The sequence below is a fragment of the Cavia porcellus genome, unplaced genomic scaffold, assembly GCF_034190915.1.
Source record: "Cavia porcellus strain 051 isolate PalLab524CR breed Dunkin Hartley unplaced genomic scaffold, mCavPor4.1 scaffold_3, whole genome shotgun sequence".
Taxonomy (NCBI): Eukaryota; Metazoa; Chordata; class Mammalia; order Rodentia; family Caviidae; genus Cavia; species Cavia porcellus.
In genome coordinates, this window is record NW_026947486.1 from 117,122,746 (window position 1) to 117,144,452 (window position 21,707).

The window sequence follows — 21,707 nt, forward strand, 5'->3', positions numbered from 1 at the left end:
GAATGTGGCTCGTTATGTTTCAGGGGTCCCCGGCCACCAATCTCACCCCAGACAGAGAAAGAGTAGGCATATGCTGGTATTCACTCTGCAGCGCCCTGCAAGGCTCCGTTCTGACGTCCACAGCCCTTCTCATGAACCCTTGTTTCAGCATTTCTTCATCATCATAGCTGGCTTGCTCATCCGTGTGGTCACAACACAGGCCCTAGCTCATAGTACATGCTCAGTAACTATGTGCTGCACGAGTAATATGGACGGCAGCCTGGGAGCAGGGGCCGGCCACTGTGTTTTATTACAGTGGCAAACCACTGACCAATTTCTACAACACATCACACAGCCTACACTTTGGAGGTGCCAAAGAAATGCAACACACAAGTCATAGGAAGAAATAAATAAACACTTGTAGGGAACTCAGTGTCCCTGGCATGTACAGCCACCTCTTTCACAGCCCTCCCCTTTCTGGGAGCCTGGGACATCTCACTGCCAGGCCCTCAGGGCCTCCTCTCTCAAGACTCAGCCTCTTGAGCATCCAGTTCCCTCCTCCCAACTCCCACACAGTTTGCACATTGGCACTTGGGCAAAAGCAGGAGAGGCCCCTCACACTCGCAGAAAATGCAACCCAACGGGGCCCGCCCAGGGAGCTGATCTGAGCGAGCCCAGCAGTTTGCCACTGGAGAAGTGGGATTCAAATGGGACTGCAAAATGATCAGCCCACGTCAATGGCCTGATTCTCCCGACTTCTGGCTAAAAATCCAGGCTCTTGCTTTTTGTATCCTGACTCCATCAGTAGACACCATCACCTCTGGGAATGGGCTATGAATACATTATACTCTTTACAGTTTATCACCACTGCTTTAATTCTCTGCCACTAAATATAATTTTACAATGAAATCAAGGCAAATGCAATACTTAAAATAATTGTTTTTAAAAAAGGTAGGTAATAAAATTCACAAACCCACTTAAAAGTCCATCCCGCATATGTCAAATTTGAAGGTTGGGTTTATGTTTAAGGTCACTGATGGATATCATTACCATTAGATAGTCACATATCAAAAAAGCAGTCCGTTTTTGCTGATGTAGTGGTAGGGTATGAATATGTCTGCCTTTTGGGGTCCCACAGCCAGCCCTTCTTCCTTCTAAGCACACAGAAATCATGATTGAGGGGTTGCTAGGTCTTCATGGGGAAGACAGAGCAGGGTGGCGGGAAAGCAGAACTTTCTGTGCAGGGCCCAGGCTATAGCTGGCAGGAGAGGAGGGCTCAGCTAAATCCTTTACCAGGAGCTCTGGGAAGGTAGACCTGCCTAGGGTCCCCCAGCATAGTTTTTAAAAAAAGATGACTTCTAAACAACAGAAATTTATTACTCATAGATCTGGAGGATTAAGAGTCCAAGATCAGGCCCCACAAGATTCAGGGTCTGGCAAGGGACCATGCCTCATAGAGGTCACCTTCTCTCTGCTTCCTCCATTGGTGGAAGACACAGATTCCCTCTACTCTCTTTGATCAGGGTGCTAATTCTCAGCACAGGAGTGCCATTCACATAGCTGTTCACTGCTGAAAGGCCTCTCCTGCCAATGGCATTACACTGAGAATTCTGTTTCTTTCTCTTTTTGAGGTGCATTAAACTTTTAAAATGTATTGAAATGTATAAAACCTACGTGGGATAGGATACCATCTATTGTTCAGCACATGTATGCACTGTGTAATGTTTAAGTCAGGTTGAACATATCTATCGCCTCACATTTTCTTGCGGAAAACTTTCAAAGTCCTTTGTTCTAGCTTTTGGAAATGCAGAGTGCTTACTGTTCTTGGTGGTCACCCTACTGTTCAACAGTCCCTAGGAACTTCCTGAGAAACCTTTCTCCATCTTCTATCCCCCCACTCTCCCCAGCCCCACCATCATCCTACTCACTTTCTATGAGATCAACATTTTTAGATTTTGCATATGAGTGAGATCATATACTACTTCTCTTTCTGTGCCAGCTTGCTTCACTCAACATAATGATCTCCATTCTGTCCATGTTGCTACAAATGAAAACATGCCATTGTATGGCTGAATAGTATTCCGCTATGTACATGCTCCACATTTTCCTTATCCATTCATCCAGTGATATACACTTAGATTGTTTCCACTACTGTGAATAGTGCTACAATACTCACGGGAGTGCAAAAGTCTCTTTGACATACTAATTTCATTGCCTTTGGTGATGTAGCAACCCAGCAGTGGGGTTGCTGGGGTAGCCCTGTTTTTACATTTTTGTGGACCTCCACACTGTCTTCCTAAGGACTGTACTGATTTCTGTTCCTGCCCACAGTGTGCAAGGTTTCCTTTCTCCATAGTCTCACCAGAGTTCGTCATTAGTGTTCTTGATAACAGCTGTTCCTGCTGGGGTGAGGTGGTACCACATTTATAGTTCTGATTTGCATTTCCTTGGTAATCAGTGATATTGAGCTTTTTCCTATCTACCTGTTGCCCATGCATATATCTTCTTTTAAGAAATGCCTGCTTAGATCTGTTGCCCATCTTGTAATCAGGTTGACATTTCATTTTTAAAGGTTTGGAGTTCTTTATATTGTTGATATCAACTTATCATCAGATGCATACACTGCAAATCTTTTCTCACATTCTATAGGTTTTCTGTGAACTCTCTTGGTTGATCATTTCCTTTGCTGTGCAGAAACTTTTTAGTTTGATACAATCCCATTAGTCTGGTTTTGCTTTTATTTTCTGTGCTTTTGAGATCTTTTCCAAAAATTTCTTGTCCACCAAAAGTTCTGAAGCATTTCCTTTGTATTTTCTTTTAATAGTTCTATAGTTTCATGTCTTACATTTAGGTCTTTAATCCAGCACGCACGCGTGCATGCGTGCGTGTGTGCGTGTGTGTGTGTGTGTGTGTGTGTGTGTGTGTGTGTGTGTGTGTGTTGGTTGCTAGGAATCGAACTCAGGACTAGGCAACAAGCATTCTACACTAAGCTGTATCCTTAGCCCTTGATTTTTGTAACTAATGATAGACAGGAGTCCAGCTTCATACCTCTGCGTGTGGATACTCAATTTTCCCAACACTACTTATTGAAAAGGCTATTGTTTTTTCTCCATTGCACTTGTGTTGAAAAAGATGACTATGGATGCATGAGTTTACTTCTTGGCTCTGTATTCTGTTAGTTTGATCTATATACCCATATTATTCCCATGGGTATATGATCTATATACCCATATTATGGCTGTTTTGATTATTACAGTTTTGTACTATATTTTGAAGTCAGGTAACTGTAGTGTCTCCTACATGTTGTTGTTGTTGATGTTATTTTGGCTCAAGACTGCTTTGGATATTTGGGAGTTTTTTAGTACAGTATAAAATTTAGAGCACTTTTCTAGTCTATAAAGAATATTTGCTATTTTGACAGAGATTACATCGAATCTATAAATCTAAGTTTGGGTACTTTAACAATTTAATTCTCCCAATTCATGAATATGGAATATCTTTCCATTTTTGTGTCTTCTTCAATTTCTTTCATGAGTAATTTTTTTTAATTTTCATTGCAGAGATTTTTTATGATATTTAAGCTTGTACATCTAATACATTTCACTTAACGTTATTGTGTCAAAGTGCATCCATTTTCCTACAAATGACTCAGATTTATCTTTCTTTATGGCACAATAGTACTCTGTTTTGTAGAAAGTCTATTTTATCTGATAAAAGCCTGGTTTCTCCTGATTTGTTTTTGATTCTATTTGCAGAGAATGTCTTATTCTGTGCCTTAACTTTCAGTCTATATGTGTCATTAAAGGTGAATTTCTTGTAAGCAACATAGAGTTGGGACATTTTTATCCCTTCAGTTACTCTGTGTCTTTTAATTGGAGAATTTAATCCATTTATATTCAAGGTAATTATTGATAGGTAAGGTCTCAGCCACAGCAATTATATAACTTGTTTTCTAGTTTTATTATAGTTCCTTCCTTTCTTTCTCCCTTTCTTACACCCTTATTTGTGAGTAAGTGAATTACTCAGTGTATTTTCATTCCTTGCTCATTATTTTTGGTTTTTCTATTAGAGAATTTTGATTTATGATTTCTATAGAGCTTACAATAATATATTTTGGTTATAACAAGCTATTTTGAAGTGGGAGCAACTTAATATAATCACAAAGATAACAGACACCAACAAAAATTGAGAAAATACAATAAGAAAACTTCCTCCCTGTGTTCTGTGCTCCCCATATCATGAACTTTTGATATCACACTTTGCATCTTTGTATATTGCCTGTCTCTTAATATACTAACATCATGTTTGCCTTCATTTCTAAAGGATAACTTTGCTGGGTATAGCATTTTCTGTTGACAGATTTTTTTCTGCAAAATTCTCATGTCACTCTCCTCCTGGCTTTTAACGTTTCTGCTGAGAAGTTTTGCTATCAATAGAAATGGGTCACTCCTGTACCATTTCTTTTCTCTTGCACCCTTAGGAATTCTCTCTTTATCATTCACTGATGAGAGCTTGATTGTAAGATGTCTCAGGACACACTTGAATTGAGTTCAATTCAACTAATTACCTTGGGCCTCCAGTGCCTGGATATTTGTATCCTTCTTAGTTTCGGGAGTTTTCTGTTATTATGTCTCTATTCTTTCTTTTTTAAGTTTTTTTTTTCAGTACTGAAGATTAAATTCAAGAAGAGCTGAGTTAATCTTCAACCCTTTTTTAAATTGTATTTTGAGACAAAATCTATGCTAAATTGTCCCAGCTGCCCTTACATTTGCAGTCCTCCTGCCTCAGCCTACTGAGTAGATAGGATTACAGGCATGTGCCACAACCCCTGGCTTCTTTTGTTATTTCTCCAAATAAATTTTCTACTCCTTGAGAATCCTCAAGTGTTTCTTGAAAACCAACACAAATATTTGCTCTTTTAATACTGTCACAAAGTTCCTGTAAGCATTCTCTGTTTCTCTTTACTCTCTTTTTTCATTCTCCTCTGTCTTAGTTACTTTGCTCCTTGCTGAGACAAAATATCCAACACCCAAAGTTAGAGGATTAAGGTGTACTTAGCTCACAGTTTATAGAAGTCTCAGTCCATACTTGGGTAGCTCCAAGGCAAGGTGGCACACGGCAGAGGGGCTTCACAGAGGAGAGCAGCTCATGGTGCCCACAAGGTAGCAAAAATGACAAGAGAGGGGACTGCAGTGTCTTTCTTCCCCTTTTATCTTATTCAGACTACTGGGAATAGGAGAATGCTAAACCCATCAGTGGACCAATTTAGTAATCGCCCAGCATTGCACCGTGAATCAAACACACATTTAGATCCTGCCTCTGAAAAAGCGAACCTATGACTGCATGAGGCTTGTAAACAGAAGCCATCCATCCAGCAATATATGTTCTCTTTTTTTTTTTTTTTTTTTTTTTTTTTGATACCAGGAATCAAACTTAGGACCTTGCGGTACATTTTCAAATAGCCTGTCTTCCAACTCACAAATTCTTTCTTCCATGTGATCGCTCCTATGTATCCCTTTGATCACATTTTTAATTTGTCTGAGTACAATGTTCAGCTCAAGGTTTTTTGTGTCATTTTCTAAATTGTATCTGACTCTTTGTTAAGTTTTTTGGTAGACCATTAAAATGTTTATTTGTGTTTTCTTCAAATTCATTAAGTTTCCTTTAAACAATTGTTTTAAATTGACTGAGCATTTTTCCATACTGATTACCACTTGGTCAGTTTCTGGAATGTTATTTTAAATATTAGTTAGGTAATAGATTCCTGAAAGCTCCTGGTGCTTGTTGACACTCAATGTCATTTGAGCATTGAAAAATTAGGTATTTTTTCCAGGGTTCCTAATCTTCTTTGCACCTTCTTGTCCTTCCAGAAATTCTAAGAACACTGCTTATTTTCTCTGAGCCATTATTTCAGTATTAAGTAGTTCCTAGGCCTAGAATTTCTGGGAATCTGCTGTTGATGTGTTGTCACCTTTTCAATATCAAATAGCAACTCAAGCCCACATTAGTCCTAAATATACTATTGGTGTATTGTTCCAAAAGAAATGAGAGACTATCTAGAAAGAGCAATCTGAACCCACAAGCCTCCCCCTAAAGACAAGGCAGGCCCAAATCCCTCATCAGAGTTATTGGCCTGTGGTCGGACACTACAGAGTTCTGCTCAGCTCTGGGCAGAGTCAGAACAACCCTGAGTTCTTATGTCACATGTGCAGCCACCATGTGCAGCACCATGTGTGTCACATGCGCAGCACCACCAATACTACCATGTTGTGTCACATCCTAAGCCTACAAACTGCCAAGGCCAGCACAACATTAGGATGGGACCAATGCCCACACCGGTATGGCCTGCCTGTTACTAAGATGAACTTGTTTCTTAAAACCATTGCAAGCAGCCCAGGTGGTGCTAGATGGAGTAGAAGACTGATAGACTTCTCCTGGTGCTGGAGCTGTGCGATGCCTCTGTCTACGGGCAGGACTGGGGATGGGGGTAGTTAGGATCTGCCTTGCACTGGGTTCCAGGACAAAGCCTTGTAGCAGCAGAGGCCATGGGGCTTTGTCCAGACCTGGGTTTTGCCATGCCAGGCCTGGTAATGGGTTTCAAGTCTAAGGCTTGAAATCATTCTCTGTCCTTCTCTCCAGCAGAAAGTACCTCTCTCTGGGCTGGGCTGCTTAGAGTTGCAGAAGGGGGTGACACAGCAACTCTTTCTTTCCTGCCTTCTTCAATACATCTTTTTGGCTTTGTTGTACTAAAATCAAGCATTATGGTCTCACATCTGATTTCCTTAGCTCTTGTGCTGGCAGTTTGCTGCATGAATGACTGTTCATGGCTGTGTATCTATGAGGAGAGATTATCAGATGCCCTTATTGAGTTGCCATCTTGTGCCACCTAGATGAGGATTAGGTGTCACCATGTGAATTTCCCAAGTGTTGGGGGTGTATAATCATTAAACCATAGTACTTACCATGGTCATTTATACTAGGAAAGTGGGCCTGGTGAGAAGAAAAAGGTTCCCTCTGCATTTTGGACAGAAATAAAGCTAGGTAGCTAGGCGCTCCTTGGCATTAATGTGGGCCTGCCAAAAGGTAGACAACATTATGGGATTTGACCTTCAAAACTGTATTGGGAGAAACACCTGTGAAGCATAACAGAAGGGGGAAGGAGCCTCAGACCACAGTGTAGGTGGCCTTTGCCAAATGGGGAACAGAAGAAAGTTTGGGTAAAAAGTCTCAGGTCACAGTACAGTTCTTAGAACAGCTCAGCCAGGCCCGTGGAGAGCCTTTGCGCCAATGTCACCCATCAGAGGGGTCGTGCACCTCATAAGAATAAGCCTGCATAACTATGCTTACTGTGTTCAGACATTGGTTGGGAGTGCAGCCAAGACCAAATGTGAGGACAGTGGTGGGTCCAGAGTGGTATCTGCTGGAGGTTGCCAATCAGTTCTATTGTCCATGGTAGGAGATCCGTGTAGCCACTGGCATGGCTGCCACACCCTTCCTTTGGCAGTTACGGCTGCTCTTTGAGTCCCTGGCAGACTGTAGATAGCTACGGGACAGAGGGTAAATTAGACTGACAACTTTGGAAAGCAAAGCCTTGGATGGCTTGACTGGTATCTAGCTAGAATCTGTTTCTTTGTTGTTTCTTCCCTCACTGTTCGAATTGTTGGTTTTATCTACCACCCTGCCTCATTTGTTTGAGTCCCTTTCTGATGCCAGTTGTGGAAAAATAAAACTATATACTTTTGGAAGAAGTTTAAAGCTGGTAGGCTTTAGTTTTCATCCTCATCATCTAAAGATTATCAGGCCTTAGAGATGGGGCACACTAGAGAAGTTCAAGTTATTTGAGACATAGCCAATTGTACTAATTCTTAATTACCCTATGAGGACTCTGTTTGACACCTAATAATTACTATTTCTTAATTGTATTAGTCACAGGATCCGAGATCATGAATATTGAAAAAGACCTTCAAACATTGTCTAGCTCAACTATATAATTTTATAGCTAGAAAAACATGGGCCTAAAAAGGGAATCCAGACACATATAAAAAGTATTATACACTTTGATTAAGTGGGATTTATCCCAGGAATGCAGGGCTGGTTCAACCTATAAATATCAATCAATGTACCACACAATATTAACAGAATAACGGACAAAGAGGCACATGTTTTTCTCAATAATGCAAAAGGGAAAGGGATTTTTTCTCAGGTTCACACAGCTAATGGTAAAGTCCATTTTGAAACTCAGGTCACGTGACTTCCAGGTCAGAGATCTTTATATTACTGAGCATAGAGGTGGAGGATGAAACCAGTCCTTGCAGATACTGCCCTGGGCCTTGTAGTGAGGGTTTTCTTTTTGTCCTTTCATCCTGACTTACCAGCCTCATGCAGTGGGCTCTGTTGTTGTACCCACTTTCTAGATGAGGAACCTGAGGCTTATGAGGTAATGCTACCCGCTTTATGTCACACAGCCGCCAACTACAAGGCAGCTAATCCTCGACCTCAGGTCTGCTTTCTCTCTCACTGCTCCCTCCATTGACGGGCTCAGCCAGATTAAGCTGGTTGTAATGGTTCTCAGAACACCTACTGCCAAGCCCAAAGCTGAAAATTTTGCTCTCAGCACGTGGGAATGCCCTCCAACTTCTTGGGGAGAGAGGCCCCTCTCCTGTACCAGTATGTGACAAGTCTCAGAGCTCAGGCTGTTGACCCCAATGTAATCTGGGTTAAGTAGCCATTTACATAATGCTAAGGAGTAGAATATCTATGCGAGGACTAGAGGACCATAATAAAGCAATAAATACCAGGGAAACCACCTCCCAAATGCCCAGGAGGTGGAGGGTGTTGGGAGGAAGCAGGAATGATACTCTTCCTTGATCTGCAAGAAGCTGGCAACAGAGCTGGCTTGCCCTCTGGCAGAGCCTGGCTCAGTGAGAGCTCTTGGTTCCTAATGGAACCAGAGAAAGGAATAGAAGCTTCAGAGAGTTAAAGGGAGAGATGCAGTGGAGCCAGGATGCAGTCCAGTTTTGTGCCTCAGACCTAGGGATCTCAGATGGAACTGTGCTGAGATCTGTTCAGTCTAGCTTCTTCTAGGTATATATAGCAGAGACCTCACTGGGTCACGATGGAGGTTTCCCAGTTTGGATTAGGGCTTTGCCTTCCTAGTGGCTAGATAATGGGGGACAGAATGCCTGTTGCTGTACCTTGAAAGGGTTCCCATAGCCTTTGGATTGGAGCTACCGAAATAAGAGGCCCACTATTGGGCTACCACGCCTCCAATCTAGTCCACCATCAAGGATCTTTCACCTCCCCCAGTCTGATCCCTTATTGCTAATGTGATCCTCAAAAGCATCTATGTCCTCTCCCAAACTCCACTCTGAAGTGGTCCAACAGAGACTGCAGTCTGTTTGCAGGAGCTAGGCCTAGGGAGCTGCAGTGTCTTTCCCAACCTTGCCTTTTGAGCTCAAAAATGCAATGTTCCCTGTTCCTCTCAGTGAGAACCAAAAAGAAGTTGAAAGAGACCAGCTCTGTATGGAATACTTTCTTTCCGCACCTTCATGGCACTTGTTTTTCTTATGGATTTCTTTTTCAGTAAACTGTGGGTCAAAGCTACATACCCTAGCACCACCCTTCTCCCTTCTTGGATTTCAGGCCAGGGAAAGTGGCTGCATTTGGATAAATGAGTCTCAGAAAGGTGCCTTAGTATAGGAGAAGAGGTTTATATTGGCTCACAGTTGTGGAGGGTCCGGTCCATTTGACCCCATCCTGATGGGCCTATGGCAACACGATACATCATGGAGAAGTGTATGGTGCTGGACATCCTTTCATCTCATGGCTGGCTGTGATAAAGAAAAGAGAAGAAACAGGCATCCCACAGTCTCAATGAGGTCACATCCTCAGTGATCTAAACCTCCCATTGTACCTGAAGGTTCTGTCACCTCCCAGTAACACCAAGCTGAGAACCAAGACTCTAACACATGAGACACTCTGTAGCCACACTGCAGCATCCACCCACCAAATAGAATGTTAGAGGCAGCTGGTGCTTCTCAGAGCATGGCATCACAGAGCTCCAAGCCTGCAGGCTGAGTCCTTGCCACGCAGCAGCAATAGATGCTCTCTAGAGGCCTTTCTGAGTCTTGGACTCTGCCTTTAATTTGCTTGGGAATCTGTGGCAAACCATAGGACATCTCTTTCATGTACAAAGAATGCTAACTTGAATAAGTGAGCTCTAGTTTCTCCTAAGTTCTAGAAGTGTTTGAGAAGTAGGGAAAGGAGTTAGCCCCCAAGGAGACAGGATCAGTCCAAATGAGAAGGCGGAAGATGAGAGGAGGAGAGGAGCCAGGTAGAAAAAGGTAAGACTAAAAGATAACACATAGAATAATAAATCCAGCACCGACAGGTGAGTTATTCAAGATACCTTAGAAGCCCCAGAGCCTCTCCCCTCTTCCAAGAAATGACACCTACAGTAACTTCCAAGTGCTGACCCTTGTCAATCTACATGCATCATCAGTTTTTTTAGGAGTTATCATGTATGTAGACTGCCACAGATGATGGCTTGTCTCAGCCGCTTAGTTTCAAATGTACATGAGGACCTTGTCTTTTGAATACAGTTTATGACTTTCTGTTTTGGAAAGTTGTCAGAAGACACAAACCTGATGGCATAATAAAATACATCAATTCGAATATATAAATAACTCAGGGATAACTACTGTTAACAAGTTAGAATATGGTATTTCATTAATTTCCTCTACACCAAAATGTATGGTTCACATTGCTGGTATCAGCCAGTGTACATAGCTTTTCCCCTTTACTAGAAAACGACATGAACAGGGACAAGGCTAGAAGGTCTACATGTACATTGTAACAAAGAAGTGAAAAGTGAAAACCTGTGTTACCTTGATCAGATTGAGAAATATAATGGGTTTTGGGTTGTTTTACTTAGCTTTTTATTTTTCATTAGTCCATATTTGCAGTACATCATGAGTACATCTATCACGTGTACATCACACACCGTAATTCTTTGTGTCCCCTACCCATCCCTCCCAACTCTGGGTCCCCTTCCCATTCACAAAAGCTCTATTTACTCTTTATTTTCCAATTCTCTTTTTCTGTTCTCTTTCCCTCCCCTCCCACCATCTCTTGCGCTCCTTCCCAGGTGAAAAAAGATCTCCCTACTTCCTATTATCTATATTTTATTTTGCTCTTTATTTCTATTTTGTGTTTCTAAGAGAAACTATGACACATTTAAGCTTGTGTGTCTGTTTCACTGAACATTATGGTCTCAAGGTGCATCCATTTACCTAGTAACTGCCTCAAGTTTATTCCTCTTTATGGCAGAGTAGCACCATATTGTTTATAAACAGCACATTTTCTGTATGCATTCATCAGTGGATGGACATACAGGCCATTTGGAAGATTTAGCTATTATGAATTGAACTGCTATGAACATGGATGTGCCTGGCTCACGGTGATATCATGACTTCTGCTCTTTCAGGAAGATGAGAAGTAGAATGTTGACAACTGCCAGGTAGAAATGTGCGCAGCCTTCCACACCTCGGTCCCTTCCCCACACAGGTAGCCATGCTCATGCTAAGATAACTGCTCTCTTTCTTTTCTAGTTAGTTTCACCATTAATGAATGAACTCACACACGTAGTTGCTTTGTTTTGAAAAAACTCAGCGGCAAGCACAGTCTAGATGTATGAAATACAAGCTGAAGGCTTTCTGAGATGCCCCTAGCTTCCCTCCTAGGGGTGTCTAGAGCTAAACTTGCAATGGACCTGCATCCTCCACCATCCACCATCATGCAGCAGTCAGGGCCAGTCGGCCTCCACTACCTTTGCTTCCTAAGTATGAACAGTCTCCCCAATAAAAGGCTAAATGTTTAAGCTTTTAAAAATGCATTACAGTAAAAGACACGTGACCATCAGTCCCCTCACAATCCTCCTCCTCGCTTTGAACACACCCTCTCATTCTTGCCACTTTCTAACGTGGTCTGAACTGCTCTTTCCAGAGTGTTCTTAGTTATTCTGTTGCATTTGCCTCAGTGACCTGAATCAATTGACCTTTCATGGTCATTTTGATTTTAGGGAAGAGCCAGAAGTCGCTCAGTGCCAGATCCAGTGAATAAAGTGGATGAGGACACTTTGTCATTTTTTTTATGAGCCTGTCCTTCCTGTGAATGACACTCAGCAGCAGCATTCACTGTAGTTTTTATGATACCTGGCAAAGACAGCCATGAAAGAGCACTCCCAGACTGCTTCAGAGAGTGGCAAGAAGGACGGGAGAAGTGTGTTCAAAGCAAGGGGTCTTGTTGTGGGGGATATTAACAAGACTACATCTGTTACTGTAATCAAATCTTTAAAATTAAACACTCATAGTATATTTTGACAACCCCGTGTAAGTCAGTGGGGAGTGTGTCCATGGGGTGAAGTGAAAGGCTTCAGCCAATGAAGGCCAGCAAAGGGTCAAGGCCGTGCTCTGTCCAGTGAGGGAGAGGACATGGAGATGACAAGGGATCCACAGTTCTGACTGCTTCTTAACCAGCCCCGGCCAACCCCTGTCACACTGACCACCCCACAACTCCTCTTCACCCTCAAGTTTCAGAGATGATCTGCGGCTCCTGTTCTGAGTGTGATGAAGATCCTGCCCTGCAGACCAAGTTGCTTTTGAACTTTCCCTTCCTCCATCTTCTGATTCAGCTTCCTGGGGGCTGAGGATGCAGCTAACCCTGGTCTATCTACTTTTTATCTTTCTTTCTTTCTTTCTTTCTTTCTTTCTTTCTTTGGAACTGAGGATCGAACTCACAACCTTGTGCTTACCAGACAAGCACTTGAGCCACTGAGCTAAGTCTGCAGTCCCCGACATTTTCTTTTCTTTTCTTTCCTTCTTTCCCTTCTTTCAGATCAGGTCTCACTGTGTGTCCAGGCTAGCTTTGAACTCTTGGGCTCAAGGAATCCTCCTGCCTCAGCCTTCTGAGTACCTGGCACTACAGGCATGCTCCACCAGGCCCAGTTAGGTTTACCTACTTTTTTAGATTCATAAATTCTGCTTCTGTTATCTCCTCTCTTATGTTCCCTATTCTAATGGAATTTTGTCTTTTAAAAAAAAGCCTTTTAATGTAGTTATAATGGGGCTTTGGGACGGAATGAATTTAGGTGCATGCATTAAATCTGCTGTCCAGATCCGGAAACCTCCAGAGGAAATCCTGCCTCTCCCTTCCTTGGTTGCTTGGATATGACAGTTACTTGGATGGCTCCTTCGGAGCTGTGCTTACTGTACCCAGCAAGGAGATGCTGAGGACGTGGAGGCTGGAGGGGGACCTGGGATTGGGCGTCTGCATAAGTCTGGGTGTTACGCTTTGAACATCACTTCATCTTGAAGCATATTTTATTATTTGTGATTAAAGGCCTGCATTTTTAAAGTCAAGCCTAGGTTTAGCTCTGCCTCTTACTTATTCTGTGACTTTGAGCTAGTTGCCATCAGCTAAAGAGATGACATTTCGTCATGACTCTGACTGGGAGCTTTTACAGCTGATTTGCATGTGTTTGCTGCCTTTCAATTAGGAAAATCAGCTGCGTGCCACACACCTGCCAAGTGTAGCCCAAGGAAATATTGGTAGGACTAGTTTCAGTTCTAGAGGTTTCCAAACATAAAGCAAATCCATCTCTGTGTTTGAAATAGGCACTTACAGGATGTCCTCCCTTTTGCTCCATGTCTTGGTTTTGAATCGGGGATAGCATCGGTCTACACAGGGCCTGCTCCACTTGGGCAAGTGCTCCAGGCCCACTCAGAGCGATGCTGCTAAAATAGGGCTGCCCACTCTGTTGGGGGATCTTCCACCCCTGGTCATTTTCATGTGCCATCTGTAGTTTTTTCTGCCTCATGGACTACTGAGGCACTGTAAGCGTATGCTAATGCTAAGAGAGGTCCTGCTTTTTGACCCATCACTAATATCTTCCAAGTCACATGAAGCTACCAAGGATCCCTGAGCAAAAGCTTAAAAAAGCTTAAAAAGCTTTCATTCTCTACAAATAAGCCCCATTCATGGCTTGTAGAAAGTGTCGTCATGGAGCAGGCGAGTCATCAGAACCCAAGTGATATTTGCATACTGGGGTTTTTTTCAACTCCAGTGTGGCAGTAAACTGTGTTCAGAATCATCAAAGAGCTGGCTATGTGGCTATAAAGAAGTGTCAGCTGTGGAAAGCCACGTTTCTGCTCATGTTCTACCAGATGACCTTGCTCCAAGGACAAATAGCCTGAGGAGGTGAAGCTACACGGCCAGTGAGCTCAGCTCTGTACTAAGGAGCTGCGCTCAAGGGAGGGCACCGAGCCCTTTCTGCTTGCTACAAATACCATTGCAATGGCAAAGAGGTCTTTTTCACAAGTATTTCGGGTTCACTTGCTACGAAAAGTTCATGTCGGTTGGTTTTGTTTGGGTTTCTTTTCTTTGGATCTATGTGTGCTATCTTAACACTCTCCAAGGAGTTAGGTTGTCTTCTCATTCCCAGCTTCAAATATTTATAATTTGTTCTTAAAACTCTGTCTACAGCCTCCCTAGTAACACCTGGCCTGGACTTTTCTGAGTCTCTCCGCCTCCCAGCATGTTTTCCACCTGGCAGGTTAATGACCCATCACTCACACACTACGTGGGGGTCCGGGAGTGAGGCAAACCTGGGCCTGCATCCTGCTCTGCTACTAACTAGCTGTGTGACTTTGGGCAACTTAGTTAACCTCTGGGACTCAGTGTCCTCATCTGTAAAATAAGGACTGCAATAGCCCCGACCTCAGAGACAGTTGTTCATAAGAGTTGAGTGAGAACAAGTATTTAAAGCACTTAAGTTAGTGCCTGGAGCATAGCAAATGTTTAGCAAATTCAACCGTGGCAATCTTACTATTTCAAACAGTGTATGCAGACACCTACTGCACTATCACCGGCTGGAAGGACTTGGCCATGGCAGAGCCTTAGTATTTCTTCATTGAAGTGAGCTGCACTGAATTCACTGTTTTGCTGAGCTTCAGGAGATGAGTGTTTGCTTCTCCACTGCAGGGTTTGATAGACACAGCCGATCCCTCACAGTTCAGGTACTGAAAACAAGAGAGTGAAAACACTGCTTCATGCAGAAGGAGGAAGAGCCTCTCGTTACGCAGGCTTTCCCTGGTCCCTGGTCCCCACAGACACCCTGCTGCCAAGCACTTGTGCTCCTCAGAGGGTCAAGGCTAACGCAGCTGCTCATTTGGGTTTCGAAGTGTTTGCTGACAATGGTATCAAGTATGAGGTCATTTTAATTGCCTCAGCTGAAAGAATTGGGTCATGCAGAAAGTCTGTTCCATGCTGTCTTCTAAGAGCACAGTGGAAAGAAAGGGAACTCCCACCCGCAGGAGTCCTGAAACCTCCAGGCCCAGCTGGGTCAAAAGCAGCATAGGCTGCGGCTCAGAGCCTGGCCAGTGGAAGGTGTGCACTTCACTGTTTGGTTTTGCAGATTCCTTAGCATGTACACACACACACACACACACACACACACACATACAACCAGTTTAGAGTTGTGTCTCTGTGGCAGGAGGGGTGGGAGTGGAGCAGGATGAGAAGGAATAAAGATTGGTCAAAGTCATTGCCATTGCCGGCTTTCCAGCTTAGCTTGGCTCCCATTTTCAACAAGACAGGGAATTCTTCATGTGAAATCCATGGATGTGCACTGAGTGGTCCAGAAACCCCCTAAACTCATACATAGAATGGCAGTGGGGCACAGGGAAGGGGGAGACACTAAAAATGCACTTCACAAGAAGGGAGACCATAGTTTGTAACTGATTCTCTAAGGAGTCCGTGGCCCAAGACAAGCTAGACCACAAAGCTGTTTAGTTTTGCTTCCCCAAATCAGTTGGTGCATAGAACCGCAACACCCCAACGACCCCACTAGGTGTTGAGGGCAGTGACAAGATCAGTCAGAACCATTTCGCGGCCAAGCAGCTGATGGATTGTTCAATCGGTTGTTGTAGACTCATGTAGACAAAGCCTGCAAGCTTGGGGAAGCCAGGCCCCCCCAGGTCAGCCTCGGGCGACAGCCCCCATCCTGCCAGGCCCTGGGGAGTGAGGCCTTCCTGCCCGGCAGCTCCTTTGCTCATGAGCTGGCCAGAGTCACCTCCTCGTACAGCACCTCAGAGGCAGCGCCCTGGGGCGGCTGGGATCCGAAGGCCTGGAGGCAGGTGCCTGCTCCACTACTGCCTAACTGCGACGCCACAGGTAAGTCACTTCTCCCTGAGCCTCGCTTTCCTCATCTGTCACCTGGGGTGCAGTCCCCTGCTCAGCCTGCCCGCCTGCCTCACCGGGTTGTTGGGAGGAACACAGGAGGTGACAGCTCCAAAGGCAGAGAGCCCTGTGTACCAGGGAGGGACTGCTAATGCTTCCTGACCCTGCACATGCTTCCACACTACAACTCCCCACCCACTGCCTGCCTGTTTGGCGCCCAGTAGGTGCTCAGGAGCTGCCTTTCCTGCCAGCCATCTGCTGTGGGTGCCCACCCAGGGCTCCCGCACCCTCCACATGGGAAGCTGGGCCATCCCGCTGGAGGCATGGCGGTCCAGTCCAGGGGCGAAGGCAGAAGGGTCCAAGAGGGCTGTGAGCTGGGATTGACCTCCAGATTCTAGAGCCCAGCACAAGTGGCCTGGCATAGCCCGGAAAGGCACATTAGCAGTGGTGAGAACAAGACGATGGAGACCAGCATTTGCAGAGGATTTCATTTGTATGGGGGGCTTTGCTGGTGCTGTCGTTGTTGCACAAGCAACAGCAGCGTGCACGGGATGTCTGCAAAGCAGAGTGGAGACGGGAACATTTTCTAAGCGATAGTGCTCAGAAGATGCCAGCGAGCTGTGAGAGCCTCCCAGGACTCTGCCTTTAATGGAACTTCTGCTTTGGTACACACAGCCCCTTCATTTACCCCGCAGGCCCTGGCCTGGAAGAACAGGCGCTACTTCCCACTCAAGGGCTATTGATTTCTCTCAGCGCTCCTCGGCTGTTTGCTCTCCGGCTGAATCCAGCAGAACCTCGTCCAGCCCCAAACTGCCAGGGAAACAGAATTAGCAGAGCAGATGTGCCCACTCTGCTGTTCCCACCCCGGTCTGCCCTTCCCTGTGCTGGTCTCAAAAACCATCAGCCAGAGGACCCCAGCAAGCTCGCACAGCAGTCCTGTACCCCGCCTCATTCTCTCTATGCCCCAGCAGTGGAGGGCAACCCTGAGCGCTTCTCTAGAAGCTTGGAATGTTGGCTCTTGCTAGGGGGCTCAGGGGACAGGTCAGGTAGTCACCTTGTCACCACAGCCTGTGAGTCAGAGGGAGACAGGGTGTGGGCACCACAGGGGAAGAAGAGGGACCTTTGTTCCCTCTGCCCAGGGATCACTCTCAGCATTTAGACCAAGCCCTGCTGGTGCTGGCCAGCCCTGAAGCCACCGAGACGGAGTCTGGGTGAAATAGTTTACATAGTCATAGGTCAAATGGAAAGACAGCAAATGCAGAGTGACAAGGATGACCACACCCATGCCACTCACTGGTTTTTGATGGCATTTAATTTGTAAAGCCCCAGTGACAGCTGGAGACACTGGCCCAGGTTTGTCTAACTTAGCGAATGGCTTGGGGTTCCAGGTGGCCCTCAGGATCCCATACCTGACCTTGGGTTCTGCCAGTGCCTGCCCACTTGCCTTCCATTCCCCCTGCCATGTTGTGTTAGACCACAATCTACCTTGCCTGGTCTCCCTGCCTATTGAAGGGACAGCCCCGTGCCAAGGACAGAGCCTGGCCCATAATAGACCCATAATAAGTGTTTGTCAATGACTGACAGAGGGACTGGCTGAGCTGTCCTGTAAGCCCTGTCTTCCCACTATGTCCTTGGGCAGGCAGGTTCAGGGGCTTCAGGGTCACTGAGGCCTGTGCCCCTGTGGTAGCACTTTGAGTAGGGGAAGGCATTGAGCCAAGGCCATGCATAAGGGCAAGTGTCAAGTGGTCTATCCTAGATTGTGGTCCCAGCAATCCACAGGGAGGAGACTTACCCTCTGCTTCAGCCTCCCCCACAGGTATTCTGGAGAAACTGAGTCATGGGCTCTGGTCTAGATTCCAAGGAGGAATCCAGGAAACAATTGAAACTTACCCACCATTCATTAACAGAAGCCCCTTGCTGTTTTCCAAAGATCCTGTCAAACTGCTAGGGGTGTCTAAATTGCACCCCCAGCTGGCCAGACCCTATGGGCATCAGGTATCTCCAGCCACATGGGTATGGGAGTCCCCAGAATTCAGATTTCAATGACATGGTAGTCCCCACATACTGTGCCATCCTCCTGGCATTTCAAAGGAAGTCAGAAGGGTGAGTGAGTTGTTCTGAATTCTGGCTTTCAAAAATCCACCAGAGAAGGTGCTTTTTTCTGCAGAGTAGTAAGCAACCCGCCCCAGTGCTCACTGGCCTTTGGGACAGAGAGCTGAGAGCATTCTGCTGCGTGGCAGGCTGACTCCATGTGGGGACACTCAAAGGGCTATGTCTGCTGGCAGAGTAGGTGGGAGCTCCCTGATGGTAGAATTTGTCTGTCTCTCCTGTCCTCCCCTTGCTCCCCTTCCTCCTCTTCTCTCTCTCTCTCTCTCTCTCTCTCTCTCTCTCTCTCTCTCTCTCTCCCCTCCCACTCCTGTCTCTCCTACCTCTCTCCCTGCCTCCCTCCATCCCTCCACATGCCAAGCCCAAATGCCTCCCTGTAGGGGACCACAGGGTGAGTAACTTCAGTTGGAATCAGGTTGAAACCCAGGAAAATTCTGTGGGCATGTGTCCAATTCCTGCTCATCACCTGCCTTCTGGCTTTGCCCAGCTGGAGAGTCCCTTTGTCTGATTAAGTGGTTGAATTGGTAATGAGATTATTTTCTCTGCAGCAGTGAGAGGGAAGCATCTAGGTGGTTGCACTGGGGGCGGGGGGACAGGAGCATGACCCCTTGGTGACTAAGGTGGAGGCAGATGCAGCGCCTGCCCTGGCCTCCGTGGAGCCAGCAGGCGGCAGCAGGGCTTGGGCCAGGCCTTTCATCCCTTTCCTGTTTGGCGCACAAGTGGCGAGGCAAGAGCACTTCTGTGAGCCTCCAAGAACAGCAGCCCAGGACCTGTCTGCGACTCCAGCCCCTTGGCCCAGTGGGGCTGGGAAAGGGTGGGATAGAGGAGGAGCCAGGCCTTAGACTTCCTGCTGGCCCCAACCCTAGGCTTGCCAGGGTGGCCACCCTGAAAGAAGAACCCTTGGGCTCACACAAGACCCACAGAGCAGTGCTGCCTGTTGGTGTTGCGGGCACCATGACATTTGCCTGGTGCTAGTCATTTCATGACCTCCTCTGGTTCTTATAAAAAGCCACATGACCTGGGCCATCCTTTACAAGAGCAGAAATCGAGTGTCCTGACACTAAGCAGCAATTTTCAGCCCCTGTTTCCTCCTGGTCACTGAAACCATTTGTCATTTCCTGTTTTCTCCATTGTCCAACGATTCTAATTGTCAGTGTCAAAAGGCAACAACTGTTTTCTTGGAGCTTATCTTTGGAGCACATTGATTCAGAACAAAGGATGGGCGCTCCGTCTGCAAAACAAAGGAAGTGGCCTCCGAGGGAGAGCTGGGGAGAATGCCCAGGACACCGGGACAGGGTGGGAGCAGAGGACTGGCCGGGTCCTGGGCACGCCAGTGGGACAGAGAGCCCATGGAGGACCCCTCTTGCTGTGTCTACCAAGCTGGCCACCAGCACCATGGGCTGGGCAGGGCACTGTCTGGGCTTGGCAGTCTCTGTAATGATGTCGCCACCGGCCAAATTTCCAGCTACTCTGGACACTCCTCCAGTATTTGCGCTTCTGTGGGTACAGACTGTAGCGCCCCATTTGTCCCCAAAGCTCCAGACGGGGTGCAAGCTCTCTTTCATCTGGCAGGCAGTACCCGGGCTCCACCTTCTGAGTCCAGCCCCAGCCCCAGCCGGCTTTTCCTTTTGTTTTCCACTGGCCCTGGGTGGACTTTCTCTGTACATCCTTCCCTTTGCACTTGTCTGCCCTCCCAGTTTTTTCTCTGGTCACACCCTTTGGCCTCCACCTCCCCAGCTCTCGCTCCTCCTCCAACTGCAGGGCTTGGGGAAGCTACCCTGCAACTGGCCTGGATGGGACTAGGCATTGTGTGGACCTAGGTGGCCGCATTGGAGCCAGTTCCAGAGGTGGCCGGCTGGAGAGGCCAAAGGAAGAGGTGTGCTGTTAGCGGCATTCCATTTCCTAGCCATGGGCTCTGGGCAAGTCGCTTAACCTGTCTGAGCTTCAGACGCCACTCACCTATGAGCTGGGGACTGTGGCTCTATTCCAGTGGCCTCACGCTGGTAGAAGGGTAACGGGGAAGAACTGAAGTGAAATGGTCACACACCCCCAAGCCTTGGGCAGATCTGAATGATGTGATCTGGAGCGGTCATGTGACTACCCTGCCCCTTCATGTCCCCATTTCCAGATGACAGGAAATAACAGGTGTGAAGTGCTCAGAACAGTGAGCCCCGGTACCTCCCCTCCAACTCCCCCCACCAGCTTCCTTCCCCGCTCCACCAACTTCCGGGTGCTCCGGCCAGAAGACAGGAGCCCCAGGGGTCAGCTGAGAAGCAGCTCCTGCCCCCACACCCCAGCACAGCCCAGCAGCAGCCCGCAGTCCCAGGGCAACAGCAAGAGCTGGGACAGGAAGCAGCCCAAGGGTGGGCCACAGAAGCAGAACACAGTCTGGTGTAGTCTCCCGGTTCCCTGTGTTTGTCCTCTCTGCCTTGACAGGAACCCAGCCAGGAACTGCTGCCAGGCCTGAGGGCCAGGCACACTCCCAAGCGCCGGCCCTCCACCCAGCCCTGCTGCACCAGCCCCGAGGGGGCAGAGAAGATGCCTGCCTGCAACCCTGGCTGCTCTGATTGTAGGGTCAAGTCTTCTGGCCAGGGGAGCAGAAAGAGGACTGAGGGCATGTGTTCCCTGACAGCTGCCTGGGTGCTCTACACACTAGCAGGCAGGCTGCTCCAGAAGGACACAGAGATGGCAGCCAGGTAGCCAGAGAGGCTGAGCCCGACTGCCGGTCGGAGCTGCGCCCCCGTCACTACCAGCTGCAGGCCTAGGGAAAAGTTCTGCCTTCTCTCTTGGGGTCTCCTAATTCTCTCCTGGCCTCGTGACCCCTTGGGCTGGTCCAGGACTGCGGCCCTGCGGCGCTGTTCCTCCCCCTGCCTACCCAGCCAGCTTCCAGCCAGAGAGAGACAGGAAGCCCCTCCCATCTGTCCGCCACCACCAGTCAGGAGAAAGGAAGTTGGCAGTGATGTCTGGCGACTCCGGGTGTCGGGTAGAGTTTCCATCTGACCGTGCGATCACACAGCAGTCCACACTAAGACCACCCAGAACAAGCCGTGGCCACTCCCCCCACAACGGCCCCACCAAGAAGCCCAAAATCTCTTCCCCCCACCCACCCCGGCTCGGCTCACCCACCCAAGCCGTCTCATACCATGCTCTGGTTACAGCCAGTTTGTCTGGGTCTCCCTGAGACTGGCATGCCCAGATTCCTGTTGGCACTGTGGGCACAGTCTGGCCAAGGCAGAGTAGCACAGGACTGTCACCTCCCGCCTACATACTCTGCTTCTATTAATGCAGCCTAATGTTACGTGTGTTATTTTGGTGAGCACATCTCACTGCTGACCCATCCTGAGCGTGCGGACGGCCATCCAGACCCCTCAGTCCTTCTCTCTGTG

The 21,707-nt window shown here is 47.0% G+C and overlaps 1 protein-coding gene and 1 long non-coding RNA gene across 7 annotated transcripts in view; one reads left to right on the top strand and one right to left on the bottom strand.

The window, feature by feature from the left end:
* Positions 1–21,707, top strand: part of Mamld1 (mastermind like domain containing 1) — a 124,347-nt gene that overhangs the window by 98,739 nt on the left and 3,901 nt on the right. The window contains exon 4 of one of the 6 annotated variants that reach the window (XM_063246519.1): positions 15,966–16,209. The exons of the other annotated variants lie outside the window; for them this stretch is intronic. Within the exon in view, the coding sequence (XP_063102589.1) occupies positions 15,966–16,209 (244 nt within the window). The remainder of the gene's footprint in view (positions 1–15,965; positions 16,210–21,707) is intronic. 6 annotated transcript variants of the gene reach the window in all.
* LOC106028262 (uncharacterized) lies at positions 9,670–21,589 on the bottom strand. Its single transcript, XR_001201872.3, has 3 exons — positions 21,464–21,589; positions 14,893–15,056; positions 9,670–9,809 (listed from the first exon to the last, which is right to left on the bottom strand). It is a non-coding gene; the product is annotated as an uncharacterized LOC106028262 (long non-coding RNA).